Raw genomic sequence first — 26,786 nt, 5'->3', positions numbered from 1 at the left:
CATTCATTAATCCAGCGCCCAACTCTGTGTAGGATCCGGGCAGAGCACTCGGAGATACACAGATTAATGAAATATGGTCTCTGCTCTCAAGAAGCTCACAGTTTAGTAAGGAAGAAGAATGCACTTAATCAGTACTTCTAATCCAGTGACGAGAGTTGTCGGAGAGGGCTGAACCCAGTTCTGCGGGAGCGCCGAGGAAGGACTGGCCGCTGGCCTGGGAGGGTGGGGCGGCTTCACGGAAAGAGTGGCCTCTGGACAAGCTTTTGAAGAACCAGGCTGAGCGGCCAAACACGAGACGGAGAACTACATTCCAAGTGGAGGAAACAGCACAGGAAGGCGCGCAAGTGTGAAAGAGCCCGGTGGGGTGGTGGAAGAGAGAGATTCGGCAAGAGGAGGGGAGGCTGCACACAGGGCCACCGCTGCGAGTACGGCTGGAAAAGCAGGCAAGAGCCGGCTCACGACAGGCTGGGGTGACGTGCCCTCAGTTCAAATTAGATCAACTAAGTCCAGTCACTTTCAGTCAGTATCAAGCTAGGGAAGCGCTTGGGCTGCGGCCTATCCAAGTGGACGCTTCAGGCAAGCAGGGGAGCTAGCCCCCAGCCCGTGCCAGCCACCTGCAGTGAGTGGCCTCGCGTGAACCACGGTCACCGCCACCCCTGTGCCTTTGCGGGTAGCTCCCGCTGGCTGCCTGACAGGCCCTTCCCCTCTGTCTGCACCTTGTTAACTCCTTCAACGGCCAGGTCCTGCATCTTCTCGGGGAAGCCTTCCCTAAAGCTTCTGTGCTTCCACTACCATAAAACTTGTCACACTGTATGCACAGCTGACCCTTAAGGTTAGGGGCACCAACCCCCGCACAGTCAAAAATCTGCATTGAACTTTTGACTCCCCCAAAAACTTAACGGATAGCCCACTGTTGACTTGAAGCCTTACTGGTAACATACACAGCCGATGAATCCATCTCTTGTATGTTATATGTATTATACAGTATAATCTTGCAATCAAGGAAGCAAGAGAAAAGAAAACGTTAAGAAAATCATAAGGAAGAGAAAATACACATAGAGGACTGTACTGTAAAAAATCCACAATAAGTGGACCTGCACCGTTCAGACCGATGTTGTTCAAGGTCAGCTGTATTTTATCTATCCATCTTCTGCATTAGGCTGGGAGCTCCTCGAAGATGGGGACTGTGTCTTGCTTAGTGACAGCCCAGGCCCACCAATGTGCGTAAGACCCGATACACGAAAGCTCAATAGCTGAGTGAACAGCAGGAAGTAATATCGCTATTCCTAATGATACTAAGAAATCATAAGTAATGATAATAACAGTCCCTGCTTGGCGGGTCAGGTGCCCCATGTCCACCTGTGGTTTAGGCCTAAAGCCGCAATCCCATCCTGGACTGCTTCTTTTCCCTCCCCACCCATATCCAGCCTGCCCTACAGCCCACAGCCCACCCACCGTATTTCCCAAGTATTCCCCAAATCTGCACTTGAGCCCATGGGCACTGCTTCTATCTTGGTCCGGGCTGGCAAGCTCTCAAAACCAGCCAATACAACAGCCTCCCCTGGCCTCTCTGCCTCCAGTTTTGCCCTCCAACCCCTCCGATCAGTGATGGTGGTAAAATGCAAACCTGACCACAGGCATGCCCCAGTTTAAAGGTTTAAAACTTTTCCATGGCTTTCTTTTGCCCTCTGGGCTCTCAAGGCCCCTCATGAGCCTCTTCCTCGCTCTCTGGCCTGATCTCCATCCTCTCGCCCATCCTGACCAGTTTGATCTCTGTATCCCAGCCTTGAGGTCTGTATAAGCAGAGAGGGTGTTGGGGAGTCTGGCTTGTGAGTGTGGCTAGGAGAGTGTGGGGAGCCACAGGAAACAGGGTTGGTAAGTTTGTAAATGAGGGAGGTTTGACCTCAGTGGCAGGTACCATGAAGTTCATGCCCTAATGGGTGCCTGGGGGCTGTGCATAGAATTATGGGAGTAAAAGGAACACCATGAGAAACAGACTGTTAGGGAAGTTTGGGGTCAGCACCCAGATCTGCTTTTTGTTTTATAGCCAACTATTTAATTGAGCATCTAATATGTGCCAGGCACTGGGCATATTACATATATTATCTGATTTAATTCTACAATAACCCTGAGAGGTAGAGATTATTACTAATCCCATTTAACAGCTATGGAAACTGAGGCCTAGAGTGATTAAGTAACTTGTCTAAACTCAGGCTGCCGATAAAAGCCAAATCCGGGGCACCTGGGTGGTCAGTTGGTTAAGTGTCTTACTCTTGATTTCGACTCGGGTCATGATCTCCAGGTTGTGATCTCAGGGCTGTGAGACAGAGCCCCTTGTTGGGCTCCCCACCGGGCAGGGAGCTCTGTCTCCCTCTCCCTCTGCCCCTCCCCCCGCAAAAAAGCCAAATCCAATTTGAGCCCCCACCTATCTGATTCCAAAGCCAGGGTCTTTGGACTATGTACACACCACCACGGAGTGAGGGGTTTTGAGGGGTATGAGACCTGTCCAACTTTAATTTTTCTCTATCTCAAGCCTGGAAGAGGGCCAATTATCCTTTTCAAATGAAAACTTCCTCCACTACTGTCTTTTTCCTGGATTAAATATCACTGCTAGGGGCCTTTAACTCCTAAAGATCCCTGAGAGAAGGCCCAGTGCCTCCCTGAGTTGGGCAGAGGGAGGATGGGATGATGCATGGTGGTGGGTGGAGAGGGAAACAGGGCAGGACCAAGGTTAGGACAGGTATGGGAAGGCCACAGAAGACCAAAAGGAATAGATGGGAAAGGAGGGGATGTGAGAGACAGACTTTGCCTCCTTCTTCGTGCCACCCAGGATCAGCCTCACTGGCTCCCTGAACCTTATCCTAGCCCACGTCGGAGCCCCTGAGAACCTGGGTGTATGAGACCATCAATACATCCTAAATCATGGAGGCTTGAAATGATCAGATCTTAGAGCCACAAAATTGTACAGTTCTAGAAGCTTTCATGTTCTCATGAAATGTAGGCTCTTGGAAGCACAGAATTCTCAAATCTTGAATCTTAGAGACTTAGAGTCTTGGAGTCTTAGAATTGTGAAATCATGGATTCATAAGCACTATCTGTGCAGAAACCTTTGGAGATCAAAGTTCACCTTTGCCCTTATTTTGCAGAGGAGAAACTGAGGCTCAGAGAAGGAAGAGTCTTCCTCATTGTCACAGAGTGAATTCGTGGCATAAGGAGCTACAGCTCCTTCCACCAGCCATTAGCAAGGATAGAGGCTGATGCCAGGACTGCAGGGATGGAGGCGGCTGCGGCCTGGCCCTTCCTCCCTCTGCCTGGCGTTGGCATGGCCTTGGACCCTCACTTCCCTGGTGTAAGGGGGAGCCCCAGGCAATGCCACCCTTCCTTGTGCCTCTCACCTTGGAGGGCGTGGTAGGCTGGGGTTGTGGTCGCAGGAGGCCTCCTGGGGTCGCGGGACCAGCCTGCCAGGCCCCCCCATGTTCTCAGCGGCTGCCAGGTCTGTTGGTGGGGCGGCCTGGGCATGGGCTGAGACATTTTCTCTGTCTCCATGCTCTGAGCAGGCAGTGAGGGGGAGGGGTGCCAACTGGCACGGGAGCCAGGCTGCGGGGCCGCCCCAAGGAAGGTGGGAGAGGGTTTCTTCAGCAACAAGGCAGAGACCTAAGGCCGCCCGGTAGTGTCGCAATCGATCCTTCCCTGGTGGGGGGAGGGGACTGAGGAAGAAAGACATTATTCAGTCCTTGGAGAGTTGGGCTGGCTCTGACAAGCACCCCAGCTGGGGCTGTGTCCCGCCCTCTCAGCCAGCAGAGGCCGAGAGATAAACACAGCTCATTTGATACGGGCCAGCCGGGGGGCCTTGCTGGGAAAGGGATCTGCTGTCCGATCCCCCCCCCTCTACTTTGGGGAGCTGGGGAGGGGGCGGGGAGGGAGCTCAGCCGTGTGCTTCTAGGGTCCCCAGGAAGCACAGACTCTGGAGGCATCATGACTGCGGCCTCAAGTCTTTGTTCTGGGAGGCCCGAGAGGCTGAGCAGGAGCAGTGCAAAGAGCCAGGGGCAGGCCAGTTTCAGCTTCTTACAGGGGAAACTTTCTAAAGGTGAGGACTGGCCCTGAGCTCCTCTCCTTTGGAGGCGTGTGTCAGACGGTACCCCAGCCCACCCCCAACACTGAGAGGGAATTCCTGCCCTGCTGTCCTGCTAGTGTGTGGCTTTCAGTTCTCTGCGATTCTATGAGTTCAAATGTCAAAGAGAAAGACCTAGAAAGCAGGCAGGAGGAAGTGTGAAAGGCGACCTCTAGATTCTAGAGGTCTAGGGGACGAGGAAAAAAAATAGGGAATAGGGTATGGTGGCCGCTGAGGCAGAGAGTGGAGCCCCTAGGCCCTGGGATCGGGCACAAAGCCATGGAGAAGGGAGGTGAACTGCAAGGAGCTATGCCCGGGAGTGGAGTCCTGGGTTCCAATCGCCAGGTGGATGGCCTAGGCAAGTCACTCAGGTGCTGGATCCTCGGTTTTTCCATCTCCTTTTCTCTTAATGATGGTAACGATCCCAATAACCCAGCTTAGAGGGACTGGATCACCTATTCAAGATGACCCATCTTGCAGGGTCATTGTTACCACAATTATCATAATAATAGCATTCAACAAGTGTCAGGAACTGGGCTAAGTAAGTAAGCATTTGACAAGCATTATCCAATTTAATGCTCAAAACAATAATGTCGATGGGGTAATTAAGTAATTTATGTAAAGAGAAGATAGTAAATGTTGGCTCCTTTTTTCCATAGCTCAATCTCATTTAATTCCATAAACCTTTGTGGACACGTAGCTTGTGCTGGGCACCTCATTTCCACCCTAGAAGAGCTCAGCTTATTCTTTAGGTAATGTAGAGTTTTCCTGTAAGAATGACAGCATCCCTTCTGGCTTGTAAAAATCACCCACTACCTGTGAGGAGCAAGGGTGGCAGGGATAGGGCCAGAGGCGGGAGGATGGGGCGCGGGGCTGGAAGCCCGACCCGGAGCCCTGAGCCAGGGCTAGGTGGTGGTCCAGTAAGAGGGGAGGGGGAGGGCAGGCTGGGCGGCTGATGGGGTGTGAGAAGGGAGAGAGAGGTGGTTTCAGGAAAGCAGGCTTGCAGGAGAGGTATCTAACCTAATGAAACAAACTTCCCTCATTCTTAAAGCATTCCCTTGCATATTGACAACTGAAACGCAGGTCACAAAAATAGCCAATTGACGTGCAGTCATAGAAGTAGCATTGACTATATTAAGGATATTTAAAAGTCAGCTTTCTAAGAACCTTTCCCTAGGCAGCCCTTGTTTTCCCCATTTAAACCCTTCCATCACAGCTCCCTGAGATAGTAGGCTGTGAAAAGCAGGGGAGGAGCTCTGAGTGGCTTTATTGAAAAGGTGGGTCACAGGACCCAGAGAGAAGGTGTGCGTGTGTGCATGCGTGCGTGTGCATGTGTGTGTGTGTGTGTGTGGAGAGAGAGAGAGAGGGTTAGCAGTGGGAAGGATGTGTGTGTGTGTGTGTGTGTTTGCAGAGATGTAGGAAATAAATAAGCAACATGGGACCAAAAGAGAGGAAGCCGGTGTGATTATGAGGGTAGAAGGAGCACTGAACTGAGAGTCAGGAGACGTGGGCTACCATCCCTGCTGGGTGACGGACTTCCTATGTGACCTAAAGGTGTAATTTATCCTCCGGGGCCTCAGATTGTTCATCTAATAACATTTATACCACAATTTAAATCTGTGAGCACTTTCACTGTTTGATCTTCCTAACTGTCCTATGAGGGAAGTGTTAAGGTTCAGAAAGGGGCAGTGACATGCCCCCCGTCACACAGCAAGTGTGTAGTCAAGCTGACGGACTCAGATATTCCGGGCCCCTGCCTGGGAGAGCACATCTGGTGGGTTCTCTTTCGCCTATCTGGTCCAGATGACATCCTTCCTAGAGCCAGAGAGAAGGAGGCACGAAGCAGGATCTTTGGGCTGGAGCCTCCCGGGACTGACAAAGCGCTGGTTGGTCTGCCAGGTCCAGACCTGTTCTGCCTTTTCCATGGGAAGAGATATGCGCCCGGTGAAAGCTGGCATCCCTACCTGGAACCACAGGGCCTGATGTACTGCCTGCGCTGTACCTGCTCAGAAGTAAGTTCCTCTGGCCCCTTGGCCACCTGTGACAGGTGGGGCACCCCAGAGGGAGGGTGGGGCCGTGCCTCTTCACCAGTGAGTACTCAATGCGCGGGGGCCCCTGTGCACTTGCCAGAGATAAGACACACCGCGGGGCAGTGGCTGGACCGGGCTGGGGAGCTGGGCCCTCCATCTTTCAGCCGGCCTTCCTTCCACCTTTGCTGCTGCTGGCCTCGCCTATGTCCCAGGACAAGAGCCTCTCTGTCCTGACCTCCCGTTCCTTCCTCTCCTTGGGCCCTTTCCTCCAGCCACCTCTCTTGCCGCCCGGCCTTAGGATATGTTCTCCCAACGCCACTGGCTCAAATATTGGTTCTTTAAGGCTTCACCCGAATGCAACCCCTTACCCCCAACAGCCTTATTTGATGCCTCACCTGCAAGGGTGTCTTCTTCTGGGATGCCACATAAGTTTCTCTGTCCCTTCCTCCTGATCACTGTTGGCCAAGGATGATACTTTTCTGTGCCTGTCCATTACTGCCCCTCCTAGATGGAGCCCCTGAGAGCAGATCTTCCTGGGCGCTCACTCAGGCCCAGTTTGGTGTCCTGCCAGAGGCTGACCTACCAGAGGGGCAGAGACCAGATCTTCTTCTTCTTTTTTTTTAAAGATTTTATTTATTTGGGCGCCTGGGTGGCTCAGTCGTTAAGCGTCTGCCTTTGGCTCAGGTCATGATCCCAGGATACTGGGATCGAGTCCCACATCGGGCTCCCTGCTCGGCGGGAAGCCTGCTTCTCCCTCTCCCACTCCCCCTGCTTGTGTTCCCTCTCTCATTGTCTCTATCTCTGTCAAATAAATAAATAAAATCTTTTTTTTTAAAGATTTCACCTATTTTTCAACAGAGAGAGAGAGACAGCGAGAGAGGGAACACAAGCAGGGGGAGTGGGAGGGGGAGAAGCAGGCTCCCTGCTGAGCCAGGAGCCCAATGTGGGGCTTGATCCCAGGACCCTGGGATCATGACCAGAGCCAAAGGCAGACGCTTAACTGACTGAGCCACCCAGGCACCCCAGACCAGATCTTCTTGTTCACCTCTGTCTCCCCCAATCCCACCCCAGCACCCTCCACAGAGCCTTGTACTACCAACTAGGTGGAATAAATAAGACCCCCATGTGGTCCAGAATTCTCAGGCCAGGTATGAGGGTGGAGGGGTGAGGATGGAGGGGGAGTGATTTGGGAGGCTTGCAACACCCTTAGCTCTACTTCAGCTGCCTGGGGCCCAGCCTGGTTGGTGTGAGATCCTTGGCTCTTTCTGTCTGGGTGCTGGTGCTGGGGTGGGGTGGAGGGGAGGGGAGCGGAGACAGGGTACCTACCCGGAACCAGCCCCTTGGTGCCTGTCTTTCCCTGCACAAAGCCAAGAGAGGAATGCGGGGGGCCTGTAAGAGTCTCCCTCGTTAAGACAATACTCAAAGTGGGAGCAGAGAAGAGCTTCTGAAAGACACTGGGAAGTGGGGGGTGGGTGACCAGTCCCCCTCTTGACTCTGATCACTGGAGTCTCATTCCTCCTGGGAAGTTTCCCTCTGATTCCCCACTCCTTCTCCCATGTTGGCCCGAGGCAGAACACTGGTTCCAGCGTGGACACAGCCCCCCACAACCGCCTCCCCTTGGTTCTCCTTAGCACATATGAGGCCAGTCAGCCTTTACAAAAAGAACTTTATGAAATATAGCCAGACAGCAGAAAGAAAACCATAACAGAAAATTCCAGACATATCATGTGGTCCAGCTGACAAAGTCCCAGTTTTGTGATCCACTGGAGTTAATTCATTTCTCCCTCCCCAGAGTTCACACATGCAGCATTTCCCCAACCCAAGCGACTGTGCGGGTATCTCCAAAACATACCCGGAATCCCTCCACTTCTCTCCACCATCACCGCTCCCCTAATGAAAGCCACCTTCATCTCTCCCTGGGCTGCTACATCAGCCTCCCAACGGGTCTCCCTGTTCCCTCTCTAAGTCCATCTTCCACACAGCAGCTAGAATGATCTTTTCTGCACATAAAACTGATGGCGTTATTCTACTCTTAAAACCTTCTAATAGTTTTTCGTTGCACCTAAAGTAAAATTCAAATTTCCTGCGTTGGGCTCTGCAGGAGCTACCTTCTGCCTTTTTCTCAGACCTCGTCTCCTACCTGCACCAACACTTCAGCCTCAGTCCTACCTGGTTGTTCCTCCATCTGGATGTTTTCCCCCACGAGATCTTCTCACAGATGGTCCCTCCTACTTGCAGTTCATCACATACTTGTGACCCCTTATGAGGTTTCTTTGACAGCTGTTATTAAAATAGTCTTTGTTAACTCAATCACATCACCCTGCTTTATTATTATCATAAATTTAACATTTGAAATGATCTTGTTCCTACTTGTTTATTGTTTATCGTCTGTCTCCTGCTCCTAGGATGCACGTTCTGTGAGGGCAGAAACCGTGTTGGTCTCACTGCTATGTCCCTAGAGCTTAGAAGAGGGCCTGGCACCCAGCAGTCACGCAAGAGATACTGAATGAATGAAGGAGTCCCCACCCCAGCCACCAGAGGTGGCTCAGCATCAGGGAAAGTACCCAGATCCAGGAGACAGTGCTCATCAGTTGTGTGATCTTAGGCAACTCAACTTCTAGGACAGAGGCTCTTTCCGCATTGTGGAAGTGTGGATAGCTGTACCTACCCTGAGGATTGCTGAGAAGATGAAGGGACGTCATATATTTATATATAAGATAAAGCCCCTACCTAGTAGCCACTCAGCACATGGTAGTTATGACTTCCCTGGCTGCAAGGCCTGGTCACCTGCCCATCCAACCCTTTGCCTGTCTCCACCTTATTTCTGGCTATAGGTTGCTGATCGTCTCCATCCCTTGGCTCCTCCAGGGCCAGAATCAAGAAAGAGATCCTAACTCTTCAGGTCACACAGTTCCTTGAACTCCACCCTAGTTACTCATCTGAGGGGCTCAGTTCACCCTCTAGACATTCTAAGTACCCAGGAGCGCCAGGCCTCTAGAAGGCCTAGTTCTGTGGACTCTGGGATGCCCCTTAGTGTTGTTGAGTCCTTGTGAGCTGGCCATCTTGTGGAGCAGTGACCCCAGAGGGGCTGGGGGCTGGTCCAGGGTTTTCCGTGGGGCAAGAGGTGCTGTGGGGAAACTCAGTGGGCAGGGGGGCTGGAAGCAAACCTGCCAACTTCCCAGGTGGACAAAGCTGGCTCCATTCATCTAACCAAGAGGCCCTCTAGCACTCCTCTCCTGGCTCTCATTCATTCACTCCCTCCTTCATCCAGACCGGAACAGGCACTGTTGGAGGGCACCTGTTGGAGCAGGGCCCTGAGCTGATGATTCAGAGATGAACAGACCAGGCCTGGCCCTTGTTCTTGGGAATCCATGGCTGAAAAGACAAGACCGATGTAAATGGTTCATTACAACACGGAGGGAGAGTAAGGTGTGGGATGCCTAGGTCGGGCCGACAGACCAAGGGGCGGTGGCCTCTCTCTCTTCAGCTCCTCTGTGTCTGCTCATCCCCTTCTCTCTCTCTCTCTGTTTCTCTGCCCCATTCTCTTCCATTTGCTGTACATGGAAAAGCCTAAGGACTCTGGGCCCCTCCTTTGCTGGTGCTAGCTCCAAAGCTTCACGTGACGTTACCCAAACCTCCCAGAGATTCAGGGAGCGGATCATGAAGCCCTGAGCCTTCTCCACATCAAGTTTCTAGTCGTGTCCCCATCCCTGTCACTTGCCCCCTCTTAACCGTGAAGCTTGGGCCCAGAGGGAAAAGAAGGAACTCCCCAAGTTAAAACAACAACAGTGAAGATCAACATCAGAATAACTCCAGCCTTTTACTCGTATTTCTCAAACACCAGGAAGGGGACACAGGTCTGTGCAAACCCATGCACACTGCACCCTCCTCTGTGCTGGGGTGTGCGAGCAGGGGAAGGGGAGGGACTGGGCAAAGTGAGTTGATTGCTTTTCTCCCGCCACAGGCATAAAACGAGTGTAGTGTCCCACAGCCTGGAGGGGGTTTGGGGAGAGGACGGGTTCAGGTAGGAGGCAATGGTTCTTTGGAATCAGGACCCCCCCGCCCCGTGTCCCCTGCAGAGTGCCCATGTGAGTTGTTACCGCCTCCACTGCCCTCCTGTCCACTGTCCCCAGCCTGTGACAGAGCCACAGCAGTGCTGTCCCCGGTGTGTGGGTAAGTAGCCTCCTTCCTCTCCCTTGCCCACTGACCCTCATCCCCATCCCAGTGTGGGCTTCTGGCTGAGGGGGGCCCCTGGAATGAGAGGGGGCAGACTCTAGCCGTCAGAGGTTTGGAGGCGGCAAAGGTACTCCGGGGAAGAAACATCGTGGATCCCCAGGAGGGCTGGGGTAGCAGCAAATGTCTCATTCCGAAGTAGCTGGACTTGGCAGGAGGAGGGAGAAAATGTGGAAAGTGGCTGAAGGAAACAGGGGTGTGGTTGACCCGTGGATGGCACACTTGGGCCCCAATCCCTCTCTGGCTGGCCAGAGCTAGAGGGAGTGGACATGCCGTGTGTCACTGGATGAGTGAGCAGGGGCTGGGAGGCCTTGTAGGGAGAGGCCAGGACCACCGCCCTGGGGCTGGGAAATGACCAAAGGAGTTGAAGCATGTGGACTCGGAGATTCCTGGTGGTGCTGAGGTTCAGGCATTCTCTGTGTCTTGACGCTAAATGCCTATGATTCTATGATTTTAAGATTCTAAGGGCCTCTGAGACTGGGATTCTAGGAAGTAAAGGTAAAAGAGAGGAGAGGAGAGGAGAGGCGGTCTGAGAAGGCATTGGCATAACCAAGTGTATATGTAACCAAATGGCCGAGGGGCAGCCAGTGGGGAGACCAACCCAAGAGGCGAGGAGATGTTGAGAGGAGAACCAATGCTTAGAAGCATCGGGAAGGTGATAGAACGGGGCTCCACAGTGTGGTCTCCAGGCTCTGCAACCAGGGCTCTCCTGGTGAACTGGGGACCTGTGTGTGGAGTATGTGTGTAAAGGGGCTCATTTTCCATGGGGGACCCCAGCAGGGATCTCACCATGGCTCTGACCTGGGTCATAGATATTCTTGGCTCTGGGTCCCCTTGGGGAGCAGAGGCTCTGAGCTTCATCCTGCCCGGTGAGGGGGGCATCATGTCTCCTCCTTGGCAGAGGCTCACTCCAGGAGGCCTTACCTCCCCTTGCTTTGTGCCTTGGCCCCTTCCTCTTTACATGTTCCTCTCTCCTTCTCCCTGCCCCTGCCCTGCCCCTTTGCGCTCCTGGCTCAACGGTTCTTCAGGACTCAGCTCAGCCATCAGCTCCTTCGGGAAGCCTTCCCTGCACAACCCCCAGCTCCCACCCCCGGCTGAGTTAAGGGCTCCTTATCTGTGCCCCCATCCGCCCTAGCCTTACCATACCAGTGTCACTGCTTGTAGAGAATCCTTCTACCCAATTACATTGTGAGTTTCTTGGTGGGAGGGGCTGGGTCTTACTGGGCATTCCCTTCCCAATGCCTAGCTTGTCGCCTGCTACAGAGAAGGTGCTTAGTAAAGGTGTCTTGAGAGAACGAGTGGGTTCTCTCAGGACTGGAGACTTATACCCCACTACCTGGCAGGATGAGGACTGGCTAATTGGCAGGTGCTGAGGAGTAGGGCTGCGGTGGCCAGTGAATGATGGAGCTTACACCAAGCACAGGGACAGTCTAGATCATTCCAGCTGACATCACTAGGATCTAACTCTGCGTGGGACCTTGTTTTGTTCACTGCTGTCTCCCCACCACCTAGAACAGGCCTGGCACTAGAGGGGATTCATGGATATGCTCACTGAATGGGGAATGAACTAACGCAGGTCCCCACCAAATGGGGCTCAGTGGAGCTGAGGCTTCTGGCCTTGCCTTCTTGCTCTTGTGAGGGCCAGCTCAGACACTGAGGGGCTGAAAGGCCATGATGGGGACCCATGAGAGGGAGTGACATGGTCAGATGTAGGTATCAGCGAGACCTCTCGATTAGCTTATACGGAGACTGGCTGGGAAGGCTGAGGCCAGAACTTGGTTTAAATGCCTAGACAGGATAAGATGCAGAATCTTCAGGAAAGTGGCCCAGTGAATTTTGACAAACTTTTGGAGCAATGTGAAACTTCATTTTCTTCTTCCTCTTGCCCCCCCCCCCCCCCCCCGCCGCAGAACCTCACACCCCCTCTGGGCTCCGGGCCCCCGCAAAGTACTGCCAGCACAATGGGACCACGTACCAACACGGAGAGATCTTCAGTGCCCACGAGCTGCTCCCGTCCCGCCTGCCCAACCAGTGTGTCCTCTGCAGCTGTACCGTAAGACCTTCCCCCTCCCTTTAGCCCAGGCCAGCAAAGCACAGCGGTGTGGTCTGGGGGGACAGTGTTCCTCCTGGTCAAAGCAAAGTGAGAGTGAATGGGCTCCGGGGGAAGGGAACACGTGGGGTTTGGAATGTCCTGCCCGTCTCTGGCCTTCCTCATCCCCCTGAGCTGCCTGTTACAACATACTTACCTCGTGTACTCACATTTGCCCATTTCTGGGTTCTCCAGTAGACTCTGCACTCCTCAAACGGAGGGAACATGCCCAATTCATTTTTGTATCTTTTGCTGCTACTGGCCCAGGGCCTGGCACACAGATGTCTATAATGATTGCTGAATGAATAAGAGAATGAGTGAATGATCAGTCCTGGGGTTCAGAGACAGGGTCAGACGGCTCGTTGCAAATGGATTTAATCTGAAGTCGCTTAAACTCCTCCTGCTGTGGTCAGAGTTGGACCTAGGCACAGGCAGAATTGACCCTGCAGTGTTACCAGGGGACAGAGACTGAAGCCAAGCAGGGCCTGATCTAGAAAGTCTTCACTCTCCTCCTCGGTGGGCTCCAGTGTGGCCCTGCTTTAGGCTGACAGGTGGCTTTCAGCCTGGCATTCTTACCCTGGGGCTTAGCTCATCTGTGCATTGGCAGGAGAAACTCCTGCTCTCCTGATCTCCACACCACCTGCTCATCAAACTTCTCCGGGCCTCCGTTCCTCTGTGCTAATCTGAGTTAGCAGTGACATCAGGGTAAGAGGCCTAGATTAGATGCCAGACACCCATGTTTGAGCCATGCTTCCCTGTGTGACCTTGATCAAGTCACTTCTCTGGGGCCTGCGTCCCCATCTTTTCAGCGAGAGGATCCTATCCGTCTGAGATTCTGAATCTTCAAGTATCTGTGCTGCAGAGCGAATAATTTACAAATAATAAAGAGTGACCACTTAGAAATCAACATAGCAATTATTTTTTACAGAGCTTGAGCCTCTTCCGGCAGTCTAATCATATTGTACCTGCCTGTTCACAGAGGTGCCTTGTATTTATATACAGCACTCCAAAGGCCCTAAGAGCAGGAAATCACTGTTCTTATTTTTCAGATGAGGAAACTGAGGCTCAGATCAGTTAAGCAACTTGCCTAAGGTCACACAGCTAGTTAAATGGCCAAGCCAGAATTCAGAGGCAGGACCACATGACTCCAAAATTCGTGTTTCCTTCTTCCCTGTATTGCACTACTTCCTGTAAAGGGACAAGGGCCCGGATGAGGAGGAGTCTGTGGGACGAGACAGAAGTGCTGGCGTGGCGGTAGGGTGGTGAGAACATTCTTGTGATTCCTTGTCCTGTCTCCTTGGATCCCGGGTCTCCCCTTCTTTCTCCTCCTCCTTGTTTAAATGGGACTGGCATGACTCCTGGCCCACTTCTGAGGCTCATGGGAAAAGGCAGAGGGAAAGGACTCGAGGTGATACCACTGTCTGCCAGGTACATCGTGCCTTCCAGTTTAAAAAGGGTTTTTCCAACCACTCCCTCATCTGCTCTTCACAACCCAGATGGGAGTGCTCCCATTTCACAGAGGAGGAAAGTGAGGCGCAGAGAAGAGAAGTGACTCACCAGAGGTCATCTGGCTTCTGATTCCCAGAAGGCCCTTCCCTCTGCAGTGTTGCCTCTCCAGGCTGGTCCTGAAACTGGGGACCTAGGGTTTTCAGTAAGAGCACGATGAACCCAACATGTGTCCCATTGATCCCCGTCCTCTCTCTGGGCCCCCTGTCCCAGGCCAGGGGAGGAGGGCGTTCTTCAGCAGGAAAAGCCTGCAGGCTGGGCTCTAGTCCACTCTGCTGGGCTGCGTTTCTGATTTCGGGCAGTTCAGGCCCCCTTCAGGTCCTCCTCATCTGTAGGATGGAAGAACCCCACGTCACCGGTTTGCTGTGAGAGCCTAGGGAGAGACAGGGTCTGAAAACGCTTTAGAAGCTCAAGGATGAATGTTACCTCAGGGCCTGGGGAGGGAGTGGGAAGGGTACAGGGGACGCCTCCTCTGAGCTGGCTGGGCCTTGCCCAGGATGCTCTGCTGCTCCCTTCTTCTCCCACCTCAAGGCCATTTGCCCCCAGGGCAGGGGGCTCTCCTAACCCCAAGGCTGCTCCTCATCGGAGCTCATCTCCCGTTTGCTCTGTCAGGAAGGCCAGATCTACTGTGGTCTCATGACCTGCCCAGAACCAGGCTGCCCCACACCTCTCCCACTGCCTGCATCCTGCTGCCAGGCCTGCAAAGGTGAGTCTGTCCCTAGATCTGGCAGTGCCCACTCACCCCACCCCAGGGACCTAGCCAGGGACTATTAGAGGTGGGGGAACCTCAGCCAGTGAAGGGCAAATGGCTTGAGCAGAATCAAGTGCACAGATGGTCAGACTGTACCCTGTGGGTTGGGGTAGTTCAGGAAAGCTTCCTGGAGGAGGCAGGACTGGGGAAGGGAGTGCTTCATAGTAGAATGCTTCTCTAGACGTTGGCATTGTGGAAGGGCACTGGACCGGGGGCCAGGTGACTCCAGTTTAGTCTTGGTTCGTCCAGCTAATTCCTGCAGATTCCTTCCCCTCTTTGGGCCTCAGCTGTGTTTTGTGTGCACTGAGAGGCTGGCCTCGGACTGTCTGATCCCAGCGTCCTTGGTCTTTGAACCAGGAATGCTCGGAGGGAGCCAGGCTGTATGTGAGGTGAGGGCTGAAGAGAGAGAATCCCCCTCAGGGCCTTGTGTGCTGGCACCCCATGGGGTGGAAGACAGAGTCCTAGGGTCCTCCAACTGGAAGGACCGAGGTGCCTGAGTGGATAGTATAGACCAAGGCCTGGTGACCTCAAGTGTGGCTGGACAGGGTGGCTCCCCAGGGGCTGCAACTAAGCAAGGCGGCAGGGATGGGATGCTGGGCCTTTGGGCATCCATGATGGGCACTGAATAAGATGCTCCAGCCCAGCCAAGAAGTTCAGTCCTAACGGTGACCATGAGGTCAGTGTGGGGAAACTGAGGCAGCAACCCAGTTGTAGGGAATTTGTCAACCCAAGGGTAAGGACAGGTTGTAATGGGAAGTGGGAATAAGGCGCCACTGGGGCAGAGGGCCCTGCTGGTGTGCAGGGACTGCAGAAGTGGCACTAGGCCTGGGAGGCTGAAGGCCTGCAGGGCTCCAGTCAGCAAGGCAGAGGAGATGGAGGCTGACCCAACTTCCCTTTGGGTTTCCAGATGGGTCAAGTGAGAGATCAGCCGAAGAGGACACCACGCAGTCACAGCCTGGGCTGGTGAGTGCACAGCTTTACTGACAGGGTGCGGAGAGGTGGTGAGGGCAGCTGGTAGCCCCGGCCTCGAGCCCCGGACTCTGGGGCAGTCAGTACCAGTTACTGTCCTCACTTCTCATTTGTCCCCTAGGTTGGCAACACGAGCTCCACCCTGTTCCAGCCCCTTTCTTTCCCTAGCCTCATGGCTGCTGGGTCCACAGGGGTCTGGGAAAAAGTACCAAGCCATACAAGAGCAGGCCCCGAACTTCCCCATTTCCCTCCTGAGAAACACTGTCACGCTGTTCTCTCCAAAGCCTGTGTCTGTCCTTAGTTCAGGCTGCCTCTGGGCAGCACATTCCCCTCCGAGGGAATGGCCTCTGTCTTGGCCCAGCCGTCCCCACCCAGCCCCTGAGGTACTGGTTCTTTGTTTGGGGGCTACCTCTCTGTCCTCCCCTCTGTCTTGGCCCCTCTCCATCTTAGTCTGGACTTAGGATGAGCTAAACTGCCCAGCTTTCTCTGGTCAGAGAGGAAAGAGGTAGGAGGATGGGCTTACACACTGACTCAAGTCCCCATCCCCACTCTGTGCTATGTCTACAATGGGAACAACTCCACCTCCTCTTTCAGCCTGGGTCACCTGGGCCCCGGGGGACTGGAGGCTGGCTGGCCTCCCATGCTCAGGGACTCCCCAGGGGTCTGAACTAGCAAGCTCCCCCTTTTCCTCTGCCATTCCATCCTCTCCCTAGGAGGCAGTGTGCTAAGCGAAGCTCACCCAGGCTCAGTTCCAGGCCCTGAGCAGCTACTTACTGGATGACGTGAGCAAGTCCCATTAAAGGGCTGGGCTCCTCGATTCCATCTTGCCACTATTCCACTCGACAGGCATTTCCTGGGAGCCTCCTATGTACCTGGGCCTCTTGTGGGGCCTGAGATAGTTTCCTGGGTGCTCTTGTGGGGTCAGTCTGGCCAGTCTCTGACTCAGACACTATCTGAGCAGGAAGGGGCTGTAGGAGAAGGAATATGAGTGACTCGGTATCAGCGAGGGGGGTAATAAGCCCACTTGTTCCTCTGCCATGGCCTGGAGCTGCCTGGTCCTCTAACTATAAGCTATGATGCCCCTGCCCCATTATACCACCCTCACCATAGACCCTTTTCTATCACTGCCAGTCTGCCCAAGGCCTGGTCTAGAGGGGCAGGGTCTCAGGATCTTGGATTCCAGGGGCTCAAGAAAGGGGGCTCTGGAGACCCAGGGTGTCCAGATGGGGCCTGCTCTTAGTCTTCCGCCCTGTGAAGATTCTGGGGCCTGGTGAGACCTTCAGAGGCCCATCCTCTTCTCCCATCACCTAAATCTCCTGACTCTCATCCTCACCACAGCCTCACCTTCCATTTCTTAAATAGGAAGTTTCCTAGGTCCCTGATCGCTGTGTCTCCCAGATCAAGACCTCAGTACCTTTGTTCACTCTGACGGGCCTGAGAAGGGCTTGGTGGAGGCAGGATTTCCAAACCACCGTTCTGAGAGTTTTCAAAGATCCATTGTCTGAGAACGTCTTAGGCCGCATCCAGATCTTTCCATCCCTGACATGTGCCTCTCTTTACTGGGAAGTCCTGGTGGCGTCTAGCTGCAGGCCTCACTGCAGCCCCTGTCTTGCGCTCCCCTGCTGGCACTGGCCCATCAGTGATCCCCACCCTTCCTGCCATTTGCAGAGACGTTCCCAGGACCCGTGTTCAGGGGACAGTGGGAGAAAGAGAGGCCTGGGCACCCCAGCCCCCACTGGCCTCAGCTCTCCTCTGGGCTTCATCCCTCGCCACTTCCGACCGAAGGGGCCAGGCAGCACGACAGTCAAGATTGTCCTGAAGGAGAAACATAAGAAAGGTGGGGATGGGAAACCCCTCTGATACCTGAGGTGGGAAAAGGGGGCCCCCGACTGCCCCCGCCTCCCATCTCTGCACCCCCCACTCAGTGCCCTGACCTCAACTTGCCCAGGAGCTTGTAGATTCATAAAGCATCAAAACTGAAGGCGTCCTGAAAGGGCACCGAAGTTCAGAGTACCGAGTGAGACAGAACCAGCCCTAGAACCAAGACCATGGGGCAACATGACAATATTGTCTGAGCCTCTGCCATGTCTTTGCTGGGAATCAAGGGGCACAGAACAGAAAGATGAAAAATGGTCCCTGTCCTCTAGGGGCTCCAGACATGTAAATAAATACTACGATAGAAGGAAGGGTGAGAGAAAGTTGTGGACAAAGCAAGGAGGGAGCAGAGGAGGCTTCGGGCAGGTGGTCAGGATGCAGCAGGGAAGGAGCAGGGGAAGGGGAGGAAAGCAGGCTCCGTGCAGGACTCCCACTGGTGTGGCAGGCACAGCTGGGGAGGTACCTGCTGCGGCCCCTTTGGGACAGATGGGACACTGAGGCTAAGAAAGGGGAAGGGACCTGCCCGAGCTCACACCGCCAGAGGTATGAACTGGGTCTCAGTGCTCCCCCTGCCAGAGGTGCCTGTGAAGGGCAGGGGGAGGATTCTCTATCTTCAGCAAGAACGTATTGGGCACGGGTCAGCCCTGAGTGCTGAAACGGGAGAAGTCAGGGACAGGGGACCAGTTTTATACCCGGCCTCCACTTTGCAGGCCATGTGGCTGGGCCAGACCGCTGGAGCAGGGCCTCCCCGAGTTCCCGCCCCCACCCATTCCTGGACTCTGGCCCAGGTCTGCAGCACTGACCCTCCTCCCTTCCCGCCCTCCTTGGCCCAGCCTGCGTGCACAGTGGGAAGACGTACTCCCATGGGGAGGTGTGGCACCCAGCTTTCCGCTCCTTTGGACCCCTGCCCTGCATCTTGTGCACCTGTCAGGACGGCCGCCAGGACTGCCAGCGGGTGACCTGCCCCACTGAGTACCCCTGCCATCGCCCTGAGAAAGTGGCCGGGAAGTGCTGCAAGATCTGCCCAGGTACGAAGAGGATGCTGGGGGCTGGGAGGGCACTGGCCACAGTGGGCCCAGGGTCCCTCTCCCCAGGGCACAGGTACTTGGAACATCTCCGACACGGATGGGGCATGGACTCAGAGCCACAGGCTGCAGGAGTTTTAGATGCACTGGAGTGGAAAATGCCCGGCTCACAAAATATTTGCCTTAGAGAACATCTAAGGCTCTAGTGGGTCGATTCAGAGACTCTCGCACATATACACAGAATCAATCAAATAATGTTCCGGATTCTATGAAATCATAAGATCGTGGGATATTAGGACTTTGGGGAGGGGGGAAGAGCCAATATTTATTGAGCACTTACCATGTGCCACGTAGGTATTTTGCATGCATGAATTCACGGACTCCTCACAACACACAGACAGGGCAGGACTATTTTTCTCCATTTCACAGACCAAGAGAAGATAAGTACCTTGTCCAAGGTCACACAGCTCGAATGGCAGCTGGAGTCTGAGCCCCGGACTGTCTTGCTCCACAGACAGTGCTCTTGACCACTGCTGTCGTCCTTCAACCCTCACGTACCTGTGGGAAAAGGGAAGGGATTTTCCTAAGTCCCACAGCAAAGTGGCGGGGGAACCGGAATTAGAACGCAGGCTTCCAGGGCGCCTGGGTGGCTCAGATGGTTAAGCGTCTGCCTTCGGCTCAGGTCATGATCCTGGAGTCCCTGGATCGAGTCCCACATCGGGCTCTCTGCTCCTTGGGAGCCTGCTTCTCCCTCTGCCTCTCTCTCTCATAAATAAATAAATAAAATCTTTAAATTTAAAAAAAAAAAAAAAAAAAAAAGAACGCAGGCTTCCAGACTAGCCAGCTGAGTTCTTCCAGCACTGTTGTGTGAGCCTAGGATTAGTGAGCGTGCAGAAGCAAACATCAGAGTATCTCATGGGAAGAACAGCCTGTGGTTGGCAGCAGGAGCTGTCGTGAGGAGCAGGCCCCTTCCCTCAAGGCTGAGCAGGTGGGGTAGAAGGCGCCGGCTGATTAGCCAGCCGGGTCGGCAAAACCAAAGGGAGAGGAATAAGGAAGAAAAAAGGGGAAGGAAACATGCACCGAGAACCTTCTAGTGCCAGGTATGTTACTGTGATTTCACATAGTTCATGTACTCCTCACCTCTCAGATAGCTTACAAATGAAATGACAGAGCGGCTGCAATCATCCTAAGTCTCCACCTACCCCAGGCTTTAACGTCAGGAAGGGTGCATCCACTTTAGCTCGCTTACCAACTGACTTCCTAACTTACTCTCATGAGCTTAGACAAGTGATTTTCCTTTCTCGAGCCTCAGACAGAGTTGAGGGAAAATGTTTCATAAATTGTAAATCAAAATCCAAACATAAGGGATAGGGTCGGAGTAATATGCTACTGGGAAAGGGTCAGAGAGGGAGCATGACGGGGTGGTACCGGAAACACATGAGCGGTAGGGGTTCACCTTGAAGTCTCTGGAGCCTGGCTGTAGCTCACTACGAGGCTCCTTCACAAACACAGACCTCCGTCCATTTTCCCTTAAAAATACTGAGACTGTAGCCTTACAACTCTTAGCGGGACATCTCAAAGGGCTTCATAACTAGTAAGAGTTTCGAAGGAAGTGTGTATGTGTAGGGACTTAGTCCTTCAGTCCCTGAAAAATAGGGAATGTTGGTACGTGGAAAATTCTGGAGAATGTCCTTGGAATTCCAGCATGTTGAGGCTTTAGGACTGGATCCAATTTGGGACCAAAACCCATCACCACTATCACCATCATCCCCCCCCACACAAAACCCAGCGCACTACTACAGTGGGATCATCATCCCCTCCACCACCTCTCCCACCATCAACGACCATGATCTTCATTGTTGCCATGATCACCTCACTCCTCCCACAACTTTCATTCTGTGTATGTTCATGAGAGCCTGTGCTTGGTGGTGTGGATGACTCAAAAGACAGCCTGTCCTTCACCCGTAGGTCGCTTGTAAGAGAAAAACATACCCGAGGGAGACAATTACAAGGCAATGCAAGGTAGTGAGACCAAGGGCACGAGTGGGAGGCATAAGCAAGAAGGGTTTTAAAGGCTGTGAGTGGGAAGAAGCAGGGTAAGCTACGCTGTTCCAAGTGGGCTGCCTGGAGGAGGTGGAAGAGGAGTGGGGTGCAAAAGGATGAGAAGTTTTCTGATATGCTGATCAATGGGAGGTGAATGGGAGAGGCGGCCCCTCTCTCTGATACCAGGGCACCAGAACTTTCCCAAGGACCTTAAAGACCTGAGGGGGAAGTCAGACTAGCGGCCTGGCTCCCTGGGCCTACCAGGCAGGGGTGGGGGTGGGGGTCAGAGTGTTCACGAGCTCCTTGTCTTCCCCAGAGGACAAGGCAGACCCTGGCCCCAGTGACATCAGGGCCACCAGGTGTCCGAAGGTGCCAGGCCGGGTCTTCGTCCACACGTCAGTAGCTCCAAGCCCAGACAACCTACATCGCTTTGCCCTGGAGCATGAGGCCTCTGAGCAGGTGGAGGTCTACCTCTGGAAGCTGGTAAAAGGTGAGCATTGGCCTACTCCCAGCCGGGCTTACCTCTGGCCTGTCCCCCTCACCAGGGGCCTTAGGGGCATTTTGTGGATCAAAGGCCTCTAGCCCAGGAAGACCTGCCTCTGGCTACCCTTCTAGATTTAAGTCTCCAATTCCAAGATAGAGGGAGACAGAAATTCGGTCTGTGATTCTCTGACAGTTCCGATAAGCTCATCCATGGGGTGATGCCAGGGCCTCGAAGTGCTCCCTCTTCTGGGAGGAAGGGGTTGTTGCACTTGCGAGGAGCCAGGAAGGGTAATGCCTATGCAAAAGCGTATTTTGAAGCAAAAGGCATTTTGAGGCAAAAGGCATGTCTACTGGTAGAACGTCAGCACGCTATGAGGGGAGAGCTTCTCAGGCAGAAGGGCCTTCACGGCATCCTCAAAGCAGGAGGGCCTGGAGACTAGTCTCATTCAGCCTTTTCTGTGTGGTGGATTCTATCCCTCCAATAAGTGGACGTCAGAACATAGTTCTCATTCTGTGCGAAACTCACCAGATGCAACAGGATGCTCAGATCACCAGCTGAAGGTCAAGAGGAGTTGTCATTGAGAAGGGAATTGCTGAGAGTTGGGCTTTTTGGCTCTTCTTGCCTAACATAGATCCCCGGGGTAGAGTAAAACAAACTAAACCCTTTAAGTGTGAATTAGCTGTGAGGTCACTGTTCTCTCCCGATGGGTCTGGCTGGAGTGGGCAGGGGTGGAAGAGGGGATGGTCATGATAATGATAACCAGCGTGTGGAGCACTTTAGAGTTTACAAAGTGCTTCACACTCATTATCTCATTTGATTCTCAACGATCCTGAGAGTTAGGTATTATTATCCCCATTTTACAGATGAGGAAACTGAGGCTCAGAGAGGTGAAGTACCTGGCCCAAGGCCACACAGCCAGTAAGTGGAGGACGGGAGCTAGAGCCCATGTCTTGTGACGTCAGATGCGGCTCTTTCCCTGCTCTACTCTGCCTCCTGTCCTAGGAGGAATGGACGAAGAAAGCGGAGCCGTTCAGCCTGGAGAAGAGAAGACTCAGGGGGACAGGACCATTGGCTTCCTGGCTCTGAAGGACTGCCCCAGGCAGGGGGAGCGGTTGTGTTCTGAGTGACTACAAGGGTCAAAACGACAAGCAGGGGCTTTGAGAATCAGACAGACCTGAGTTTGAATCCCGGCTCTGCTCTTTCTTAGCTGTGTGGCCTTGGGCAATCACTTGACCTCTCTGGGCCTCAATTTTGTCTTCTGTTAATTGGGAAGGAGGGTTTGGGGAGGATTAAATGAAATAACATGGGTACAGCCCTGACCTACAGTAGGTGCTAACGTTAGTATCTTCATCCCACCTCCTCAGTTAGAATTACAGAGAAGCATGCTTCCACCAACGAGAGAAAGCACTTTCTCATACCTAGACCCTTTCTGTCAAAGAAGCAGGGAGCAAGCTCAGTTCACAGGGATGTGCAAGCAGCGACTGGGCGGGGGCTCTGCCACAGCCGAGGAGTTAGATTCAGCAGCCCTCATCATTGTTTTGTGCCTGGACAGGTGCTGGTTTCCTCCAGACCCCCCACCAACCTCACCAGGTACTGGGACCACAGAGAGTAATAGGTCCCAGTCTCTGTCCGTGGGAGCCCAGGACTTAGTGACTTGGATGCAGTAGGAGTTCCCGGGGAGCTGAGCTGGTCAGGCTGGAAGGCTTCGTGGAGGAGGGGCCTGCAGCTGGACAGGCGTTAGGAAGGCAAGAGGAGCGCTTTGCAGGCAAGGAAGGGTGGCAGCGACAGCCTCAGACCGGCCCCGGAGCCTCTGCTTCCATGCCCTGTGCTCCGCCCCGGGACTGGTGTGTAGTAGCCCCTGCTAAAGTGTTTCATTTCATCCGTAGAAGAAACCTGAGGGATATGCATTCATGACCATCTTGCAGATAAAACTGAGTCTGAGGGGTAAAACGACTTGCTCAAAGTCACACAGTTCAAGCACTCAAGCAAAGATTCAAACCCAGGTCTGAGTCTCCCCAGAGCTGCTTCCACGGAGGCGACCTAATGCTTTCAGAGAGGTGCCTGAGCAAGGCCAAGGTGTGCCCAGGATGGCGCAGACTGGAGCGCTGTAGCTCAAGGCCAATCTCAATACCACCAGGCCCAGCAGAAAAGGAGCAGGTGGTGGGCACTCCTCAACTTCACGGTGCCAGGCCCTACCTTCCTGTCACTGGCAAAAACCCCCTCCCCATCTCCTGCCCCGCTGGGCTGCCTAAGTGCCTCCCTGCCCCACACCGTGGGGGTCAAAGCAAACACTCCCGAGCTCGGACTGTCAGTGGGAAACCCTCTTTCTTCACCCAGAGGAGCGGAATCAGCGGGCCTCGGGGGCAGGGAGAGGAAGGGGAGAACTGGCCTGGAGACACCGACACCCGGACTCGGGCCCCAGAAGCTGACTTACTGTTAAGATCCTTTTCGATTCTGGAGTTTCAGAGTGGAAGGGACCTCAGGGGTCCTGATTCCAGCCCCTGTCTAGGAAGGAAACCCCTTACGGCCTCCCGGATGGTCTCCTGGATGGTCTCCAGCCCCTGACTCCGCATGCCCCCACCCCACCTCCAGTGTGGATGGCTCCACCTAGAAAGGGTTTGTTTTCGCATTGAGCTGAGCCTCACCTGCTGGTACTGTCTCTGCCCTGGGGGTTCACAGAGCCCAGCTGCCCTCAGACCTGGCACACCCTCCAAAGGCATGGCCATGCTCCTCAGGCTGGCTCTTGATTCCAGGTCCAAGAGCTCAGTTCTTAGGATCATGCTTTACAGGCTACAGTGTGAAGACCCTCCCTCGTCCCTGTCACCTCCTCTCCATTTGTGTTCTGGGGTGTGTGTGGTGGCAGGCCTGGGCAGAAGGACTTAGCGCCATCTCAGGCTTGTGATGTAGCCTGGGCCTTTGGAGCGAGTCTCTCCCATATCCTGGTCCTTGGCATCTGGACTGGGGGTCCTGAGAACGATGCTGGACATTCCCAGCCTCCTGGATCTTAGTGCTGACCGTTCTCCTCAGTGGCCTCCTACTCAGATTTCCATAAGCAAGGCCAATTCTTCGTCTTCTTGGGAGCTGTGCTGGGTGGCAGAGGCCTTGCTGTCACACCTGTTCTTTCTGGCTACAGACCCGGGCGGTCACAGCTGGTGCAACTTCACAGCCCGTGTGCTCGGGGTTTCAGTGCCTTGTGTGGTACCCGGGGCCAGCTCCCCATGGGACGCAAACATCAGGAGATCCAGCTAATGCCTCATTCCCTTTAGGGCCCGGGCTAGATTGGGTACACATATGTTTCCTTACCCATCCATTCATCGAGGGATCATTCACTCGTTTGTTCATTCGTTCACTTATCCTAAATGACTAATGTGGGCCAGGCGCAGGGGAACCAGAGAGGAAAAGCCCTGCAGAAGTAACCAGGGGAGGCAAGAACAGACACAATGATAGCACAATGGAAATAGGTATAATCATCAACAGCAGCTAAGAGCTTCTGGGTGCCCCAAGGAGGGGAGATCAAGGAAGACTTCCCAGCCAAAGCCTGGAGGATGAGTAGGAGTCTCTGGAGGCAACAGGAGAAACAGAAGTCAGTAGGAGAAGGAGTTGCAGCAGAGGGGTGCCCTATGTAAAGGCTTGGGCCCCTCGGGGGACTTTAAAGTAGTCGGTTAGGGCTGGAGCACAGGAAGGCCGCCCAGGGGCTGGGTGAACAGAGCCTCGCACTGAAAAGGGGCCTACCACTCTGACACTTGATGTTCTTGGGAGTCCGATAAGCACACCTATTGATTTTTATCACACGTCCTATGCCCAGAAAAAAGCATGACCAGTCCATATGGGCTTCCCCCCTCCCCCCGACCCCACACTGTGGACAGGTGAGTAGTGTGAGAGCAGGATGCTGAGGGTGACAGCTGGAGGGTCAGCAGAGAGGTGATGAGAGGTCAGGGAAAGGGAAGGACAGCTGAGGTATGGTTTCGAATGACTGCAGTTAGGATCACAGATTGCAGGGGGAGTATGAGGGGTCAGAAGTCTAGTGTAGTGACCCAGGCAAGATGTGATGGGGCCTGAATGGGGAGATTGGCTGTGGAGATGGGAGGGTAGGCTCAAAATACTGAGGAAATCTAGTCCACAGGGTTTGGTGTCTGGTCGGAACAGGGGAGGGGAGGGGTGACTGGGTCCGGGCTGTGTCTAAGTTACCCAGTTCCACTGACTGCATGGCCCCACCTTTTCCTGCTCATGCCCTTGCCTCTGCCCTCAGGAATCTTCCACTTGATTCAGAGCAAGAAAGTCAGGAAGCAAGACTTCCAGAAAGAGGCACAGAACTTCCGGCTCCTCACCGGCACCCATGAAGGTGGGATGTTAGGCCGAGCAGGGGGGCCTGGGAAGAGAGCCGGGCCAGAGGCCAGGGGCCTCTTGGGGAGCTCCCGGCCGCTGGTGCTGGGAGGGAGGCGGGGTGGTTGTCAGCCACAGACGGGCAGTTCCCGGCACAGGAATCCAGTGGGCGTCGGGACCAGAGATTTCTCAACTCAGGGCGCCTGGGAGCGGGAAGGTGAAGCAGAACCATCTGGATTTGGTCCTGGGAGTGGAGGAGAGAGGGCTGTGGAGGAGGGAAGCCTGAGCCCCCAAACCCTGACATTGCCTACCCCCTCTCTATGGGAATATTTCCTACTGAAAACTTCCTAAGCACTTTCCTTCTGATGCCCCTTGATTTTCCCTACACTATACTGAGGAAGATGGACCCAGGTGGGGCTTGGGGTAGGGGGGTGGGAGGGGGAGAGGAAGTCACAGATGGGCGTGTCACCAAGAGGTGACACCTTCAAATGCTGGTTGGTTGAAGGTGGGGGTCACAGGCCAAGAACTGATCAGGATAGGGTTTTGTGATGGAAATACCCATCTCCTTCCTCCTGTGGACTCCAAACCCAGGCTCTCACCACCCTTCTTGTCCTAAGTTTTTCCCACCCCAGTCACTCTGCTTCTCTTGGGCACATGCATGCACACATGCACACCCCACAGCCGACCCCCACCCCCACACCCCTCTTCTGCTTTCCTCTATCCAGGTCACTGGAACGTTTTCCTAGCCCAGACCCCAGAGCTGAAGGTCACAGCCAGTCCAGACAAAGCAACCAAGACCTTATAACAAAGACCTAAACAGTTGCAGATACGAGCTTTATTGTTTTTGTTGTTATATATTAATAAATGATAAGTTGCATTACCCCTCAACCCTGCCTGCTGAGTTCATGTCCAGTCTGCGTGTGTTCCCACAGGGACTGCAAGGCAGGCCTGGTTATGTCCATTTTACGGGGTTAGAGACAGATGCGGCAGGGGTAGAAGCTGGCCCCTGTCCTCAGGGCAAATTGTCCCCCCAGCCTCTCTGCCCAGGCCTTGTCTGCCTCCGGGGCCTCTCCCGGCTCTGCACTGCCTCCGTCCCTGGCCCCCAGCTATGGTTCCTCCTGCTGTTATGGGCGCCCCCCTTTCTGGAGCTCACTGGCCCTGAGCCTAGGAAAGGGACTGACTCCAGTTAGCCAGTGGAGGGGAAAGGGAGCCTCGAGGTACTTTCCCCAGCGAATCTTCCAGGGATCCTTAGAGTTGTCAGCCACGCTCCGCGATGAGGAAACTGAATTTCAGGAGGAGCGGTCATTTTCACGGAGCCTCGGGGCAGGGCAGTAGCAAAGGCCGAGC

General features: G+C 54.1%; 2 protein-coding genes and 1 long non-coding RNA gene across 4 annotated transcripts in view; 1 reads left to right on the top strand and 2 right to left on the bottom strand.

Moving 5' to 3' along the window:
- Positions 1–7,199: 7,199 nt before the first annotated feature.
- On the bottom strand, positions 7,200–17,322 carry LOC118003914. Its single transcript, XR_004677453.1, has 5 exons — positions 17,104–17,322; positions 16,464–16,657; positions 14,021–14,102; positions 12,634–12,760; positions 7,200–9,516 (listed from the first exon to the last, which is right to left on the bottom strand). It is a non-coding gene; the product is annotated as an uncharacterized LOC118003914 (long non-coding RNA).
- On the top strand, positions 12,177–26,255 carry CHRDL2 (chordin like 2). The gene is given in 10 exon segments (XM_034995022.1): positions 12,177–12,266; positions 12,269–12,427; positions 14,582–14,675; positions 15,628–15,683; positions 17,358–17,526; positions 18,398–18,592; positions 20,949–21,122; positions 21,980–22,034; positions 25,366–25,458; positions 26,165–26,255. Coding segments are annotated over 10 exon segments (1,176 nt in total).
- POLD3 (DNA polymerase delta 3, accessory subunit) overlaps positions 17,350–26,786 on the bottom strand; it is a 103,361-nt gene continuing 93,924 nt past the window's right edge. The window contains exons 13-14 of one of the 2 annotated variants that reach the window (XR_004677451.1): positions 18,930–19,147; positions 17,350–17,504 (exon numbers count right to left, since the gene is read on the bottom strand). The gene's annotated coding sequence lies outside the window, so the exon portion shown is untranslated. The remainder of the gene's footprint in view (positions 17,505–18,929; positions 19,148–26,786) is intronic. The other variant, XR_004677450.1, reaches the window with a different exon arrangement.

This window comes from Mirounga leonina, unplaced genomic scaffold, assembly GCF_011800145.1.
Source record: "Mirounga leonina isolate KUSES-001 unplaced genomic scaffold, KU_Mleo_1.0 Mir_92, whole genome shotgun sequence".
Taxonomy (NCBI): Eukaryota; Metazoa; Chordata; class Mammalia; order Carnivora; family Phocidae; genus Mirounga; species Mirounga leonina.
Note: the sequence above shows the minus strand (reverse complement) of the source record. Positions and strands in the feature narration are given on the sequence as shown.